Consider the following 19276-nt stretch of genomic DNA (forward strand, 5'->3'; position numbering starts at 1 on the left):
TACCAATGTCTCAAATAAATTATCTATATGTAGCTTCGTCAAAAAAATCACTTCCAAATGACTTTACCAAAATTTCTCAACAATCAAAATTAATCCACAAGAGGGTCATCAAAGCATAAAACTTACCAAAACTCACTAAAACAAACTCCAACTTCACTGAACAACACCTCAATACCTTCAAAACTTGAATCCAAAGTTGAAACACAATGGGTATTAACCAATTGATGCTAAAAGTAAATGAGTATTCAAAAATCAACCAAAAACAACCCAAACGGCAGAAATCTTATCCAAATTTATAGATCCAGTGACGGCAAAAGTGAACGATGCTTGAGCAGTGGTGGACGGAGGTCATGAAGAAGAAACTGCTGCAGCGGCTTTGGGCGACATCGGACGGGCTCATGAACGTGAGAAAGAAAAGGGGTGGGGGTTTGACTTTTTATAAAAAAAACAATAACAATAATAATAATAATAAAATAAAAAGGAAGTAAATATAATTACATTTAATTTCTTTATGTTTTATATTATTAAATTCTTTTCCGTTTCAAAAGAAAATTAATTCTTGCCATTAATTTTCCATTTGAATTTCAAATTGAATAATTTCACACCAACAATTAAATTCCCGCACTTATACTTGAAGTCCAAAATTCCAAAAATGCTCTTCAACTAATAATAATTACTGAAATTCCAAATAATAAAGTTACTGAAATTACATTATTACTAAAAAAAAATGTGCGGGGTGTTACACATCTACACTTATTATATTTAAAAAAATGAAGTCAAATTAGTTGACTGACCCATAATTTCAAATCTTGTTTTCAAATATAAGAAAATGAGTCAATATATTTATAAATATAACAAAATATTCTGTCATAAATAGTAATTTGTAAATATTTTTAAGTAGTTTGTTTCTTCTTAAAATAATTATCCTAATTTTTATACGTATAATGTAAATATATTTTAAAAAAGCAATTTATAATACATGTTTTATGCAATGGGAGATGGTTAAAAAAGACATTCTCAAATCTTAGATTAATGACATGTGTGACGTGGCATATTTGTATGCATGTAATCCAACGGAGTTTATATCATATGTCTTTTTTGGGAGAATGAAATTAATTGTTTTTGTTATTTAGGGTTCGGATTTGTTAGATAATGGAGTAAAACCCCTTAATTTAATCCACAATGATTCTTTATTATTACACAACCAATCTGATGGGTCCAAACCCGATTATTTAAATCCATTGTCATGATACAAAGTTACTTTCATTCCAATCATTACTAAAAGCTTCAAATATGTTTATGAATATATATATATATATAAAATAAATTAACTAATTTAAGTTTATATCTTCATGAGATTGGAAGTTGATTTTTTTTCCCTATAAAAGCCAGAAGTTTAAATTTCTAATTGTTGAACTCGATTTTTTTTTTAAAAAAAATTCCTTTACCCAGTACTTACAGTAATAAGGAGAGAAATTCTTATAAATAATAAAAAAATTTAAAAAATTTAAATTTTATAGTAAAAAATTCTAAAAATATTTATATTTTTAAAACCTTTCACCATAAAGTGTAAATATTTTTAAATATCTTTTATTTTGAAAAGATCCCTTAAAAGAATATATATTCAAAATTCAAATAAATCATCTTTTATCTTGAAAAAAGACCTATAAGTAATATTTACCTCCACAAATTCCTAAAAAAACAAAAATAGTATTAGAGAGCATGGGAGAAAACATCAGGATAACAATTTTCAAGGCTCAAATATTGATTACCCAAAAATTCTTAGTCCAAAATATTTTCGAACTAGTTAGAGATTATGTGTTGGTAATATTTATTTAAGCGTTGTAGTTGTTGTGTGCGATGTTTTTGCATGAATGGTTTCTAACAAATGGTTACTTCTTGAAAATATTGTTTTTGCAAAAATGCTCTCTTCTTTTTGGATTTTTCTTTCAACATTTTTTTTATAGATCTTTTTCATTTTTCTGTGTGCGATTGTTTTGAAAAGTAGGGTGGCTCATTTTTTTTTGTTCGTTGTGCATATTTAAAGAACACTTAGTCCTTCGCCTAAGGTTGGTTGTTGCGAGAAAAGAGTATTATTGTGTTTTATCTTTGAGGTGTGTATGGGGTTGCCATTTTTATGTTTTAAAGAAGAAAGTCGGTTGCACTATTTGGAGATATACTCCAAACTATTCTGAGAAGGGATTCTCAAGCTTAGGAAGTGCCTAAGCTATATTCAAGCAAGATTTTGTTCTAAGGAGGGAAGATACTCAATCAAGTGAGAAGGAGTCTCACGACTTGAGGGGAGCTCGAGTTTATTTAAGAGGAAGTCTCAGTTTTAGGGGAAGCCTAAGACATTCTTCACTAATACTACAGCTTAGGGAGGACCTTAGTTATCGAGAGAGGGAGTATCACTCCTAGGGGGAGCGTAGGGGAAAGGTTGAGTGATTGAACTGTTCGAGAGTCACTGTAATTATATTGTTATTATAGATAAGTGCGGTGTAATTGCTTATTATTTATATTAGTGAAGTCATCTTTTCTCGACACGTTACCCCCAAGACATAGGTGGTATTTACCAAATTGGGTTACCAATATCTGATATTCTTTATATGTTGTTTATTTAATGATAATTGTTTTTGTGTAATATGAATCTGATAGCATTATCTATAATATTGTCAACGTACAGTAGATACCTCCATAATTTTCAAAATCCTTGGTCAATAGGGGAAAAGTAAATCCAAGAAATAAATTTTCTGGCTTAAAGTCAAATTTTAACTAATCAATTGTTCAAATCTTCCCCCGCTATGCTTGAAATTGTCACATTTTTCTCAATGGAAAAAAAAAAAGAGGAAAAAAAATGATAGTTTCAAAAAAATTAAAAATGGTAGGTTATAAACTTTGAAAATTATCATTTACAATTTACAATTAATAATTATATTAATTAAAACTCTAAAATATATGTTTTCACTTGTATAAAACTTTTTTAAATACAAAGATTAACATAACATAATAGTATTACTTTTCATTTATGCCTAATGAGGGACTTTTTATCTTCTGCTTTTCATTGTTTTACTCTACGTACTCAGGTAATTTGAGTTACTTTTAAATGAAATCAAGGAAAAAAGAAAACTATGGCAATAGTTTAAGGATTCATTTGAGATTATGTTGTAGCCTTTAAAATAATCGCTGATAGTTGTACTTATAGAAAAATTAGTTGTAAACAGAAGTAAAATTAGTATTTCTGTGTTTCGTAAATTTTAATTTTAAATTAAAAAAACCTACGTATCGTATTTGATAAATTAATACTAAATTAGTGTATTTTAGTTATATGAATCAAAATAACTTATTACTTTAATTGTTATCATGATGATATAATTTAGAATTTATTATAATATTTTTATTCAAAATTTTATATGATTTGAATTTCAATTAATTTTGCTTATTCTGATTATTCGGAAAAAAATTAAGAAAAAAATTATTATATAAAATTGAATCAACTAAATTTTGAAAATAGATAGTGACAAAATATATTAATATAGAATGATACTATTATAATATATTTATTTAAATAGTTAAGAAGGTAAGAAATTTTTAGGAAAGTTAAATCTAAAACCTAGTATTTATAAACTTTTATACATTAGTTAAAATTTAAAAGTGATTCTTCCAAATTAATAAATAAATTGTTCTATCAAATAGTATAGGCGGTTTAAGATTTTCTTTTAATCAATTTTTATGATTGCAAATGTAATCCCAAACAAAGCCTAAATTGATTCATTAAATTGTTTTTTTGGGACAATATGAAGAGTGAGAGAATCGACTTAGAAATTGATAATACATATTTTTATGCTAGTTAAATTAGGTTCATTTTGGCATTCACTTATATAAATTTAAGGTTTAAATTATTACCATTATAATTTGGTTTTTTTTAGTATATCATTTTTTTTAAGACTACAATTATAGTCGTCCCCCTTTCCGGAATTCATGTAACGTTTGAACAAAGTGGAGCAGTCCATCCAAAAGAAATCATTTTAGTTGAAGCTCCATATGGTATTTTACAAAACAAGCCTAAGATTACATTTTCATGTAAACAATCATCTTTGTAAAAAAAAAAATATATAATTTCATTCTCATTTCCAATTCCACATGCAGTATACATCCTAGTTTCAGTATAAATAGGTGTGATCGCTATACATGTGTGCTGTCATATTCAAACATTGAAGCATTGCTTCACCACTTTCATTGAACTTGAACACCGATATCCCGCCGTTGTTTATCTCGATAGATCGGAACCTGAACCATGAAAGCCATTGACACAGACTTTTTGTTCAAGATTTTGGAATTTGGAAGTTGTTAATATAACAGTATATACTTCTCGTAAGAAATCTTAAACTGGCTCACCAGCTTTATAAATCGACGTTAAATAACTCAATTCTACCAACTTCAACAATGTTTACCATTGAAATTTACATATTTATTGAGGAACTCCATCTTCTACTCTTCTCTCTTTTATATATTTATTGAATAACTCTAACTGAACAATTCTACACCCTAAACACAAACTTTCTTATTCCAACATATTAACTCCCGACTTCGAAACTCAACATAGTGCCCCAAACCACCTCATTCACACAAATATTATAAATGACATCACATACCTCTCAGGGCCAAGCCCCAACGCTGTGCAGACGAGTGCTCGCAATATAGATTTGTGAGTGACCACCACAAAATTCTCTCCCTGATAATCAACAAAATAATTGTTAAAAGGCAGCAGTCAAGACAAGCTTGTCATTAATATAATAGATTACATGAGCACATCTCACAGGTGATAATAAGATTTCCTTCCAAGCCTCTCTCGCTGTTGTCCAAATTTTTCGAAGAGGGTAGACGCCATTTACGCAAAATTTAGCAGGATCTTCTCGCCATGTTGTGTACTCCTTTGGATAAATCTTCTTAGCATCCACTGCCTCCAAATTCTAATCATGATTTCTATGATCGAAACAGAATGTACAGAAGGATGTATTCTAAGCAATATTTTAAGATCTACTAGAAGTCTAAAATCGTAAATTCAGAAGTCAGGTTAGGAGATAAACCAGAACCAAGATAGAAAAAATGTTTGTCGTAAAATTTAAAACGGAGCATTCTCCAAAACCATTTTTTAATGGAATTTGTAGGTGGTGGTGTTTACTAGCTTGTTGGAATGTATTTACTGATGAGAAATTCAACTTCAAGTTACTTCCAAACATAATGTTCACGATAATTAGTAAAATGGTGATCATAATTCTAGCATGCTCAAGCAGGGGACACACCATTTTTCATGCCTTCAAGAAAAAACAGATGGGCTTCCTTCAGAGAATCAAGAAAAACCAGTTCTTCTTCCCGTCCTTGCCATAAAACTTCAGCAGTTGACTGCACCCAAGGAAATAGTGCTATTGGATGAAACATTCAATATGAGAATGGAAATAATAACAGTACATTATAATGAAGGGAAAAAAAAACATATATATAATCTTTGGATCCCTCTCCACCTTGGCGCGTGATATTGGACTTGCGAAACATCTATCAAAATTTATGTTTGCCAAGGCTCTTCTGCATTTTTCAGCTTGCTGTACCCCAGTTTGTGTTAAGACAGATAAGTCCGAGCTTCCCTGCATATTAGTTCAACACAAAGTAGGCTAAATATAAAATAAAATCCATGTGCAAGAACAAGAATGGGATCTGTACACCAAATTCAAGCAGGTGTTCTTCAAAATAGATTGAAGTCATCTCAAGCGTGGATATCAACAACTACCTGCATAATTTTCATATTCATCGAAGAATAAGACTTCAGACTTCGCAGCAAGATTAAATTTTTTACAGAGTTTATTTTTCTGAAAAGAAATATATAATAATCTTTCTCCTCTCTCCTTCACGCTCCCATCTGTCAAAAATTTTGTGGTGGCCAGTAGAAATTTATAATGGCACAATAGCAAGGAAGTATTCTCCTTAGCAAGATATGGGACATACATTGTATAAAGCAGGCACCAAATTGTCAGCATGTTACCAACAGCTCCAAACGTTTCTATTAACGAATGAACTAAACTAGAAAGCTGGAAACTTGGTTTTTCAATCTGATGCAAGTCTCTATGAAACACTAACTTTTCAACTACTCCAACTACTTATATTGGAGCCAAATGCAACTTCTCGCCTTGAAAGTCAGATCAAGAGGTGAGACTTCCCCTCGTACTTATAAAGCTACATCCTACCCCTTCTTTCAACCGATGTGAGATAAACCAACAAATTTTGCAAATAGCATAATCATAGTAATTTATCTATAGACATGATCTCTTATGCCAAACATACATGACAGGGAAAGTCCAGAACAAACTAAAATAGCTCAAAAACAAACAAAAATACATCCAAGAAAAGAAGACTGGAAGACAGCACAAGACAATTGATATCAAGCAACCCAAGGACTATTTCACATTCGCCCACTGTAAAAAAAGATCAATATATACTGGTTTGCTTGTGCTAAATCATCAATTGACCAAAAAGCTTAAGCTGATGAGAAATGTAGATATAATATTATATCACATTACGCTCCCCTCACTTGTTGGGTTTTAAATATTTAAAAGACCCAGCAAGTTAAAATCACTATCAATTGGAGAGAAAATAACATTGCAAGAGATTTGAACATAAGGACCTCTTGGACCACCTACTCCGAAACCATGTTAAATCATCGATTGACCCAAAAACTTAAACCGTGGACGAAGGAAATTTTAATATTAGAACATGTGCTTAAAAATACTTTCCTATTGCATTTTAAAATGCTTTTCCAAGTATTTAAAAAGTCCCCTAGAGAAGAAACAAAACAAACCTGTACTCTACTTTCTTCATTCCAAGTGCTAAGGCCATGCCTTACAAGAGTAACCTTCTTTGATGTAGAGATTGATCTTTCAGTAAGCGATGTTGTTGCTTTTCTAAAATCAAACGCTCCTCCAGTCATAACATCACCATTTCCAAGCTTCTCTGCCATAAGTCATCCAAAGCCAGAATCAGAAGGCATTGATATAAATGCGAACTCCATCATAAGAGTAATCGATAACGTTACCGGTGGTTAGAGACAAATCTCGACTGAAATTTGAGCAGCGAACTCCGGAACTTTCGCCGGAGAGATTAAGTAGGAAAGGACGCCTCCGACCGTAGGATAAGCAGGAACTGTAACTTGAAGTGGAAGTTAGAGGTACGATAGTCATGGAAACAATCCCAAAAGCCATGTTGTTGAAGAAATCAGAGAGATGACAGGTTGAAGTGGTTGCTGGGGTTATGGTTTTGCATTTGTGGTGGTGTAGGTGCTGTTAGCGGCGGTGGTGGAGCAGATTTTTATGGGAATAACGACAGGGGAGTGGTGGGGAATAGTTGAAGAAGATGAATGGGCTTTCATTATTTGGGGTAGTTTATGGCTGAATCCAAATCGCGGGAAGATTTTTATCCTCAATTGGACTTCCTTCCCTTTTCTCTTACCAAAAATCATAAATAAAACTCGTAATTGAAATTTGCTTTTATTTTTTTAATATCCGTGAGTCCAAATTGAATTTGATAGAAGATATTTCCTTCTTATGTTTTTACTGTTTTGTCCCTGTTATCTTCATTATACTTTCTCTTTTATTGGATTTTTTTTTTGAAATAATGTTTTTTTTAATAAATAATGACAAAAATAGAGTTGAAGGGAAACAATTTCTAAGAATAGGTGTTTTGGGAAAGTATTGACAAAACTAGTGTAGTGTAATCGTGTACGGTACATGATTACCATGTGGCATACTCGTGTACCAGGTACACGATTACCATGTGGCATACTCGTGTACCCGGTACACGATTACCATTTAATTCAGTCAGCTGACCACGTCAGCTAGCTGGTTGATCGGTCAAGCGAACTCGTTCATCCGGTACACGATTCGCTTATAATTTTTTTTCTTTTTTTTTTATTTAAAGTTAATTGTTAAACTTAATTATATAACTTAATTCCTTCATTATTGCTTATAATTGTTTTTTTAATTGTTAAACTTAATTTTATATTTAATCTACAATGAAAACATCTTGCACTCATATTAAAAAAAAAATACCATGATATTAAAGAATGTTTACAATTTGAAAATGATACAATGTGAGATTTAAAAACGACCCCCCTGGCCCTTACTTCTCATGGAGTTGTCTTCGTGTCCCTCTAAATTAGGTTTACCCCGTTGTCACTGTCGTCTACGACGAATACGTCTTCGATCGGTGTCAGCAACATTGAGTCGTCTTGTTTGTTGAATAACCTTCTACGTTGACCAATATTTGCTGACACATTGAACCCAATTCTGGTAAGTTGTTTTACACTGAATATTGTTGAACATCGCCGATAAAATTATTCTGTACAATAAAAAAAAATAAATATTAAACAATATTCATATCATATATATGAAAAATGTCTGATTTTAAATCTCTTACCATGCAGTAATAGTAAGTGCCGTCAGGTGAGATAAATCGCCTCGTGATCAAACTGTACCAAGGAAAGTAGTCGTCTGATACAACTGGCCCATTTGTTAATTCTCCCTGTGCACAACGATCACGTCGTCCATGCCAGTAGGATAAATATTTCGCATGGATTCGACGCTAGTCTTGGTCGTGCTTACCTCTTAAATCGATCTGGTATAGTGTTGGGAGTGTATAGGACAATGAAGGTATCGTTTGTTGCATACCGAACTGTCTTAGCACACGATCTGGATGATGCCACTCTACTATATGGAAGCATATAAGAGGGCTAACAGTCAACCAGATGTCTTCACCATCACGGCAATAATCAGATAAGGATGTCCAAATCTGTGTGTATGACGTCCAAATAACCTGACAAAAAAAAAAATAATAATAATAATAAGTATACATATAAAATGTTTTAAATATTCATTTATATACATATTTACTACCTGATTGTGCGTCAGCATGTCAAATATTTTTCTATACACGAGCAACATATTTGCTGACTGTTTAGAGGCAACTAATACACCACTCCATCTAAAATTATAAAAAATACAATTAATTTATATTCTTACATAAAATGGTAACGAAATAAATATATAAATAAAATAATATCTGGCACTAAGTGGACGATGATCTAGGGCCTGTAGTCGGACTTGTGGTGCTATAATTGGAAATCGATTATAAGCCCATACTTGTAATAGTATCAATGACCCTGCTATTTCCAACGCTTGTGCATTGGAAGCCCGATAGTTCTCTGTACAACCATGCAAGACATGCACCACCCCATGAGTACGTACCAGCGTACTCGAAATTAGACAATAATGGGAGGAACATGAGATGCACCAGAGTATTTGACTTATCGACAAATAAAAATCCTCCAATAAGCTACAGGATGTATGCTCGTACGTACCTATGTACGCTGATGTCGTCGGCATCAGGAGGTAATTCGGGAAACTAGGACGCCAACCGAGGGATACTCAATCTTGATCCCTTCAGATCCTCTAGTAGAACGCCTAAGAGCTCTTCATAAATGTTCTTCCAATCATATTGTAGTGAGCCTGTCAGTGGTTGCCCGTCCACTCGTAACCCAAATTGTATGGTAACATCCTGCAGTGTAATCGTACATTCCTCATAGGGTAGGTGAAATGTGTGGGTCTCTGGTCTCCAACACTCAACTAGAGCAGTAATAAGGTGCCAATCAAGCTGGATGAAACCAATCTGTGCAACCCCAAGAAAACCTGTCTCTTGAACATATGGAATAATGCGATGATCAAATGGGATAGTATGTTGTGCAGTCGCCTCCCTTTTCTGAAAACTCAACACTATAGTGGAAGAACTATCCCATAATGTTTGTGAACGATGCGTGCTTTGTTGGTACAATTGTACAGGATTAGAAGGACCAAGCTCCATTACCTAAAAAGTTCAAATTTTATTACATAATAAAATCTATGACATAAAAGATACATAAAAAGTACATAAAAAAAATACAATTACATAAAATAAATTTATTACATAAATTCATTATAAATACATAAAGAATACAAATACATGAAATATACAATTACATGAAAAATATAAATACATAAAGAATATAAATATATGAAATATACAATTACATGAAAAATATAAATACATAAAGAATACAAATACATGAAATATACAAGTAAAAAAAAATACACCTAATGACCTGAAGACGACGAAGCACTCAGTGTACGGTGTGGACAAGTGCGTCTGTTATGTCCTTCTCTTTTACAAGTTGTACATCGCACTTTTTGGCTTACTTCTCTCCAATCCATTTCATTATGAATGCACGTACTTTTTAGCCGACCTTGTTCTCTGAGTAAGTCCGCATTTGGACGAACTTCTGTAAATGATAATTCTGGCCAATAATCTGGGTGTTGAATTGGATGGAGGTGGCTTTCATAACAACGCTTGAAATTAGACAATTTGTAGCATTCATCAATAAGTGGTAGGTATGTCATATGCATGTAATTACAAATTGAGAGCATGGAATCTTGAATGATTGCCACTTTTTGCAAGAACATGTCCCTTCTTTCAAGCATAAAACTTGGGTGTGCTGTCCTTTGTAGGGAGAAATCATACTTATGCTAGTTTGTACTTCGAAAGATTGACTTTCCCTGTCAATGGATGTCACCGTATGTGCCGATGCTCATTTTTCCCACCTCTTCAGTTTCTTTAGGGCATATTCTGTATATATGTCTCCACGATCGAGTGCCTCACTGGTTTCTTGTCTCTAGCGTTCAAAATACAATATTGTGCGATAGAATGTTAGCCTAACCAAAGAAGTAATTGGTAACATTCTAGTACCTTTGAAAACACCGTTCATGCATTTAGCTGCATTGCTGGTCATCCACCCATAGCGGTACCCACTGTCATGTGACTGTGTCCATTTTTCTAAGTCAATGTCTAAAAAAAATTCAAGACATTCAGGGTGCAATTGTTTCAATTCTTTCATGCACCGAATGAATTTACGCCTTTGGTGTTGATTTTCGGCCTTAAACACCAAATTTTTTAGTTGCTTTGATTTGTATTTTGTATTGAAATTACTGGCAACATGACAATATCGGTGGTACGCTCTGGGTTCACTCCAACCAATTTCTTCATTATTAATTGCAGCAAGAATGCCCTTATATCTGTCAGAAATCAAGCAAATACCCTATCTTTGGGTAACATATTCACGCAATGCCCACAAAAACCATGACCAACTGGACAAATTCTCACCTTCTATGATAGCAAAAGCAAGGGAAAATATATGTCCTTTTGCATCAATAGATAAGGCTGTCAATAATTTCCCCTTATACTTTCCGTAGAGATGAGTTCCATTAATCTGGATTAATGGCCTATAATGGTTGAACCCTTCTCAGGACCAAAAGACCAAAAAACTCGTCCAAAAATAGTCGTACCTGGTAGATCAGAGGGAAGGAAAAATCAATCTGTTCGTGTTCCCGGATTGTAATGAACAACAACACTCAACCAATACAGAAGCTCCAAATATGATTTCTCCCAATCGCCAAACACAACAATTAACGCTTTTCTCTTGGCTTGCCACACCTGTCTATAATTGACATTATAGCCATATTGTTTTTTAATGGATTCTTGAAGTAGGGCCACAGGTACTCCAGGATCAACTCTAACCAAATTTAGAATTTCGATATTCATGAAATTTGAATCCAGCTATGAATGATCCTGTGTCAATTCTGAAAACAAACACGAGTGTTCTCCTTGAAGTTTTGTGATTTCGAACATCCCAATATGCCCGTAGCCTCCAAGCACAACCGTCACACCATGATTTACATTTAACATACTAAAGATCCTGATTTGATTCCACTACGACAATTTCATAGTATTCTGTCACAATATTTTTTTATAGCAAGCTGTAAATCTTCTTTGGTATTAAACAACATTCCTTTTTGTATTAAACTATAGTTATCTACTCCTACATTCCTTTCTTCCAAAGTAGACCCTAGTTCACACGTTGAATTTGTCATTTCCCAATCTATTTGGGTGAACATTTCCGACGGTATCAACTCAAGATCATGTTCACCACTACTGTCGTTCTCAAATAATTCATCAACTTCAACGTCAATGTCACTATCTCCATCATTTCCAGGTTCAAGAATTACTAAATCTTCAGGACTCATCGACATATTTATTATGTTTTTTTCAACTATTATAGTTGACAAAAAAAAAAAAAATGCTAATATGTCAACCCAACAAACTCCAATTTCTAAATTTAATATATAAGATCTAAATATTATACATTTAAATCAGACCAAATCTAAGATTTATAAATTATATATTTAAATCAGCCCAAAAAAAACAAACAAATATAAGATCTACAAACATATATATATAAAATCAGCCCAACAAATACATATAAGATTTATAAGTTTAAATCAATCCATGCAAATAAAAAAAAATATAAGATCAGCCCAAAAACATACATAAGCTATACATAAACTAAATCACACATAAACTATATATAAACTAAATCATATATGAACAATACATAAACTAAATCATACATAAACTATACATAAACTAAGTTTAAAATAAACTCAGCCCAAAAACATACAAAAACATACATATAAATACAGATCAGCCTAACTAAAGAAAGAAATATACCACAGAAACGAGCAAAAATCGACAGCCAAAAAGGTATAAAAATTGAGCAACACGACCGCTACAATGGAGGATTCGGTGAGGATCAAATGGAGGATTGAAAATTGAGGAAAATTGAAATTTTGGAAGATTTCGGTGAAACGGAGGCCTCGGTGAGGAAAATCAATGAGATTTTGGAAAATAGAAAGCAAAATAGAAGCAGAAATCGAAAGTAAAAATCGGTGAGAGGAAGAAATCGTTGGTCTCGGCGAGAAAGAAGAAGTGGTGGTCTCGATGAGGAAGAAGAAGGGGCCGTTTCGGTGAGGAAGAAGAAGGGGTGGGCAAAGTTTTTAATCTAGGAAGTTGTGTACCTGGTACACGACTTAGGGTAATTGTGTACTCGGTACACGATTTCCTCAGTCAAACTTGCATGACTGCCACGCCAGACTGGGCATGCCAGGTGGCCAGGTACTCGTGTACTTGTTACATAATTTAAGGCTTATCATGTACTCGGTACACGATTTAAACACCTATTTTTGGGAATACTTTCCCCCCAATTCTATTTTTGTCATTATTTATTAAAAAAAACATTATTTAAAAAAAATCCTTTTATTGTTATTGTGTATCTAATCACTACTAGACATGTGTCACTATTTTCCCTATTAAATTGAATGCCTTCGCCTCTATTTTCACACGGAGAGCATATTATCCGAGGTGCCTTTTTTTCTTTTTCTTCAATGTCTTCTTTAGAAGGCTTTGGCTCCACTGATTTACCCAATACAGTATTGTCGTCTATATCATTTTTTCAGCCAACCTAATACCATTCATCCTCAAAACTCTTCTTTCCCCCCACCTGTCTCACAATCTTGTTTTCCTCCGATTAATATTCCTCCATCATTAGACCCTAATTTTAACCCTCAACCCACGATTCCTCCTTCTCAAAAACCCCAATGGAGTTTTTCCTTTATCCTTCTACTCCATCTTTACCATTTTTTCCTCTGCCTCAACCAAACGCAAACCCCTTTTTGTCCCTTACCTAGCCTCTATCCATCAAACTCACCGATTCTAATTATCTCATTTGGAAGAATCAACTCCTTAAGTTCATTATCGCTTATGATATCGAAGGTTTCGTTAATGGTTCCATTCTAGCACCACCCCAATTTCTTGATCCATTGAGAACTCAGGTAAGTCTTCGATATACAATTTGTCAACGATTTAATTGGACGATCATGAGTTGGTTGTACCCTTCCCTTTGTGAAGACAGACTTGGTGAAATTGTGGGTTGTTCTACTGCGTTCGAAATTTGGGATACTTTCAAGAGGGTGTATGAATATTCTTCTACACCAAGTATAATGGGTTTACGCTCTCAATTCCAACGAGTGAAGAAAGATGGCCTCTCTGTTTCTCAATACCTTACACAGATCAAGGACATCGTTGACCATTTTGTTGCCATTGGCGAGCCACTCTCTTATTGAGATCATTTGGCTTATATACTCGAAAGGCTTGGAATAGAGTATAACACTTTTATCTCAAGTATACATAAACCTGATAGGGACAACGACCTTCAAAGATATTGTCCACTTTGGGCATATTTCAAACCAAAAGGCTTCATTCCAATGGGGATAGTCATCCTGACTTATATACCATGATCTTCCCCTTATCTAATCAATGTAAGGCTTTGGTTGCATTCTTAACAATCCTCCCATCGAACAAAGGACCATCGAGCCTCCCCTCAAATAGTCATCCATCCATCTAACTCATATCTAGATTAACTTCTTTTCACCCCAGCCTACCGCCTATCCAATAGAGTTAAACCATGGATCATACCATGACTACTTCCAAGGCTCCACTATATATATTTATTCAGCACCGAAAATCCTATCGAGCTTGGTTAAGTTAGAGGCATGGCTCTAATACCACTTGATAGGGACAACGACCCTCAACCTATCTCGACAATGGTATGATATTGTCCATCATGGTTTTGTTTTTGGTTTCAAACTACTAAAAGGCCTCATTCCAATGGAGATAGTCATCCTCACTTATATACCTATGATCCTCCCCTCATCTAACAAATATGGGGCTTTGGTCACATTCCCAATAAAACCATCCTTGGTTGATGTTCAGAGTCTTCTCTTGGCCTATGATGCTCGTTTGGAAAAACAAAACACCGTGGATCAGTTGAATGTTTTTCAGGCTAACCTCGCAAACTTTCAAATCTCTTAAGATAGACGAGGATCCAAACCACATTATTCAGGTAAACCGCCTCCATTTTCATCTACGCTCTCTACTCCTTATACCCCTCATCCATCTGGTTTTTCCCCATGTTTAGTCAACATATGCAGCCATTTCCCCATTCCTCCCCTGGTCCTGGTAACAGCCATTTTAGCTCACCATATCCACAAAATAGAAATCACAAAACCCCCCGCCCTTAATATCAAATCTACGGCAAACTTGGCCATACAACCTTTGCATGTTACAACAAGAATAACCCTGCCTATCAAAATCCTCTGAGGCCTCAACCCCATGCCTTCTTTAGCTCTCTGCAACGTGCACCAAATATATATGTCTCCCTTCAACTACCATATGCTACTGACATCTCCTCTACCCAATCCTCATCTCATCCCGATGATGCTTGGTTTATGGACTCGGGTGCTACTCATTATATGACACTTGATATCAATACTCTTCATTAACACCTTCCATATAATGGATATGAGCAAGTCGTAGTACGCAATGGTAAGACTATCCATGTTCTTAATATTGGTTTTGTTTCGGTTTCACCACCTTATTCTTCTACTCATGTTCATCTTAAGTTTACTATCCATGTTCCTGATATTTCCCATAATTTAATTAGCATAGCTAAGTTGTTTTCTGAACATATGGCCTTTGTTGAGTTTCATCCGACTTATTTTCTTGTAAAGGACCAAATCTCCAAGAGAGTCCTGCTTTGGGGACACCTTGATTGTGGCCTAACAAACTCTCCACTTTTGATTTCATTCCTCTAGTGTCTCCAACCTCAATAACTCCAACTATCTTTCTCTCAATTCTACAAGATCCTCAAGTTTGGCACCACAAGCTTGGTTATCCATCAAGTTCTGTCGTCCTTTCTATTTTAAGTCAATGTAATGTCAAACTTAGTTCTAGCTCCATTCCATTTTGTAATGCGTGTCAAATGGCCAATATTTGATCATATATTGATTAAAATCAATATATGATAAAAAATCAAATGGCCAAATTAAAATCAATTAAAATCAATATATGATAAAAAAATCGATCAACCCAACCCGAATTTATTATTAGCTTTAAAATATTTTTTTGTTACTTATAGCACAATTATTTATCATATATTGATTTTAATTTTATTTAATTCCAATATTTTTTAAATAATTTATTCTTCAACAACTTTTAAAAGTGGTTTCTTTGCACTTTAGAAAGAAAATTTTCACTATATAAATTGAAAATTGAGTTGTTAATCTTAATTCAATATATGAAAATACTTAAATTAGATTTTTACATATTTACGTTTTGCTTCTTTTTAGAACAAAATTATAAATAAATGACCCGATTAACCTGAACAAACCCAAACCAAATATTTCATGGTTGGGTTGGGTTGGGTTCATTTTTTAATAAGGGTTATTTAAGTTGAAGAAATTTACAAACCGAATAATTGAGTTGGGTCTAAAAAGTCTTTCAACCCAACCCAACCCAACCCAACACATAAACACCCCAAAAGAGGTGTTTATGAGTAGCAGCCCTAAGCACGGGTGTTTAAAGGTAAAGCTAGTGTATGTGTTGGTTAGTGATCCGTGAGCAAGGGAATGCGACGTTAGTCGGGGTACGCATTGGCCGAAAGAAAGACAAGATGGGATGCAAACCTGGGTGTTGACGAAGGACTTAAGCATTCAGCTTAATCACCCAATTAGTGGGCTAAGTGGCGTGCTTAGAGGCAATAAAGATGGGTTAGTGCTCCAGTTGTCACTTTGAGAAAGCTTGGTGAGCATGCATCCTTAGTATAAAAGGAAAGTTTGAATTGAGGTGCTTGGTTTGGGAATTCTACTCGAGTTAAGGAAAAAGAACTTTTGCCAACTTGAAGCTTGAACATTGAAGGAGTTGAAACAGGACTGCCAGAGGAAAAATTTCCATGGAATTGAGTTGAAGGTTGAAGAATTTCTTTAAATGTTCAAGAATCTTAGGCTACACGGATGAGTAAAAAAGATTAATAAGTTTCAAGCTTGTGAAGAAGAATCAAAGGTTGGGATTTTAAGCTAAGCTAATTAAGATGTTTAAAGATAAGTCTTGGAAGGAAATTTCATGAGATTAAGTATGAAATTTAAGTTATTTAGGTTGAAAGTGAAATATGGAATTTTGGTGGGATGAACAAGCATTCAACTACAACCCACACATAAGCAAGCAGTTGACCAACAGAGGCTAAGTGTGGATAAGCATCCATTGCATAGGTGAGATAGGCACGTTTTAACGCCTAGGAGCCTCTTATGTCCAAGCTGTTACCCACCTAGTTAATCACAAGGTAAAAAAATTTGGTTAAGTGTGGTAATGCGTTAAGTACAATATACTGAGGATGCGTCGAGTAAAAAGGGGAACAAGAAGATGCGTCGAACTAGGTTTGAGGCTTAGCATGCGTTATCCTGAATAATAAGTTAAGCTTGAGAGGGAGCTAAGGCATTAATAAAAGACTCTTGTTATTCTTACAAGGAAAATACGTATAGTGGAGGCTTACAACCCTTTGAGGGAGTAACTTAAGATAGTGAGTGACTAGTTTTTAAAATATTTGCAAGTTTTTAACTTATGAATCTCCAACACATAGTCAGATTTATCTTGATTTTCCAACGTATGTTTTAAAGTATTGGGAATCGTTTATAAACGTATGTTAATGGTTTTAAGACAGATTCTACATGGGTTTTCTATGCGTCCCACTCGAGTTTTATGCCATGACTTAGCATTAAAATAAGCTATTTACCGATTCTCATAAGCTTGATAAGTATGTTGTTTTATAATGTTAACATGTATATTTGACATGTAAAACCTACTCTTAAGCATTGGTATCGAAGGTATGGTAATGTACCCAACTATATAACGATCCTTGCTACCGAAGGTTTGGTAAGGTAAGTAGGATCCTAATAAGTTCTACGTGCATGTAATATCTATGTTATTGGCATTGATGAGATCAAGCAAAAGGGTTCTCTCGCGTGTTCAGGCAAAGGAGTAGAGGAATTTTACAAGAAATGTTGATGAGTTTTAGTCCAGGGTTTAACATGCTATGATTTTCTTATTTTCTTATTTTTATTTATGAACTCTGGAATGTGAATGTGAATGTTTTATTCTAAACATGTTTATATCGTGAGCTATGAAAGTATGATCTATTTAAAAGAAGTCACTCACTGGAGATTTTCAGCTCACCCCTTTTTAAATGTTTTCCTCCCCAGGCAGTGGTTGAAATCTCGGGGCCTTGCAGTTTTGCCAGTCAGTCACTTCTCAAAAATATCAGAAACTTGAGCTTAGGTGGCTCATCAACTCTTTGTTAAACTTGAGTCTTATGTTCGTACTAAGGGAAGTCAGGGTAGAGTTTTGATGGTTGTTGTAGATAGACTTACTGGACCCCTTAACTATGATATATGTGATTAAATGTTCTACTGTATGAGAATCTTTATGTTTAAGTTGTGTTGACTATGTGGTAATGGTCTGTTATAAAATATAACTTGTTTATTAGGTGCCAAGGGTGTTGGTTCATGGAATTATGTTGGCGGTAATTATCATAAGAGGGTTAACAATTGCTGTCTTCACACTTCTTCTCAGATTATGAGGGTAATTCGGGAAGGGGTGTGACAAGTTGGTATAAGAGCATAACATTTTGGGAAATAGAATCATGCATTAGACTAGGGGCATGTGAATAATGTTATGAGCCCAATAATGTATATTTTATAGGAACCAAGTCTCGAGAAAGTGACGGACTGACTCAGCAGATGGCTGAAAAGGATTGTGACCCTTCCGGAGATCTCGTAGCTTGAAGGGATCCAAATTCAGTTAGAGAACCAATAGTATAGAGAGCTACATCAGAGGGAGATTCTACTACCCATCAGGTTAGAATTGATGGAGTCTTTGATAGAATTGCTCAGAAACCGGTAGCTAGCGTAGGATCTATATGGACGGATCTTGAGAAAAAGTATGGCATTGAGAGGATGGCACTGGGTGCCACTACATTTGAGGATACTACTGACCTTGTAGAAGTTGAGGCATGGTTAATTCAGATAGAGAAATGTTTCCAGGTAACAGGATGCTCTGAGGATCGTAAGGTCAAGTTAGCGATATTTCTGCTGCAGAAAAGGTCCAAGCAATGGTGGAAAGTGATAGATTCTAGAAGGAACAAATAAAAGGAGATGACATGGGATATGTTTAAAAGGATATTTGAAGACAAGTACTATCCTACTTCTTATTGTGAGGCAAAAAGGAATGAGTTCTTGAAGCTCGTTTAAGGTGATATGAAAATTGTTGAATATGAGTAGAAGTATACTCAGCTATGCTTCTACGATTATAGCTGAGAAAAAAGTCACGTGCAAACATTTTGAGAGCGGATTGAGAAGAGAGATACAGACTCCTGTTACTGCTATAGCTAACTTGACGTATTTTTCCTAGTTAGTGGAGA

At 34.3% G+C, this 19276-nt stretch overlaps 2 protein-coding genes across 2 annotated transcripts; both read right to left on the reverse strand.

The window, feature by feature from the left end:
• Positions 1 to 4093: 4093 nt before the first annotated feature.
• On the reverse strand, positions 4094 to 7531 carry LOC120084208 (putative 2-carboxy-D-arabinitol-1-phosphatase). The gene is made up of 7 exons (XM_039040103.2): positions 7085 to 7531; positions 6851 to 7002; positions 5523 to 5642; positions 5304 to 5403; positions 4818 to 4957; positions 4653 to 4732; positions 4094 to 4287 (listed from the first exon to the last, which is right to left on the reverse strand). The coding sequence occupies exons 1-7, from the start codon at positions 7248 to 7250 to the stop codon at positions 4161 to 4163; spliced, it is 885 nt and encodes a 294-aa protein (XP_038896031.1). The 5' UTR covers positions 7251 to 7531; the 3' UTR covers positions 4094 to 4160.
• A 1916-nt stretch (positions 7532 to 9447) lies between these two features.
• On the reverse strand, positions 9448 to 9903 carry LOC150034632 (serine/threonine-protein phosphatase 7 long form homolog). Its single transcript, XM_090316805.1, has one exon. The coding sequence runs from the start codon at positions 9901 to 9903 to the stop codon at positions 9448 to 9450; it is 456 nt and encodes a 151-aa protein (XP_090172931.1).
• Between the last annotated feature and the right edge of the window lie 9373 nt (positions 9904 to 19276).

This window comes from Benincasa hispida, chromosome 8 (genome assembly GCF_027475165.1).
Source record: "Benincasa hispida cultivar pf3 chromosome 8, pf3_genome.v1.1, whole genome shotgun sequence".
In the NCBI taxonomy this organism is placed as follows: domain Eukaryota; kingdom Viridiplantae; phylum Streptophyta; class Magnoliopsida; order Cucurbitales; family Cucurbitaceae; genus Benincasa; species Benincasa hispida.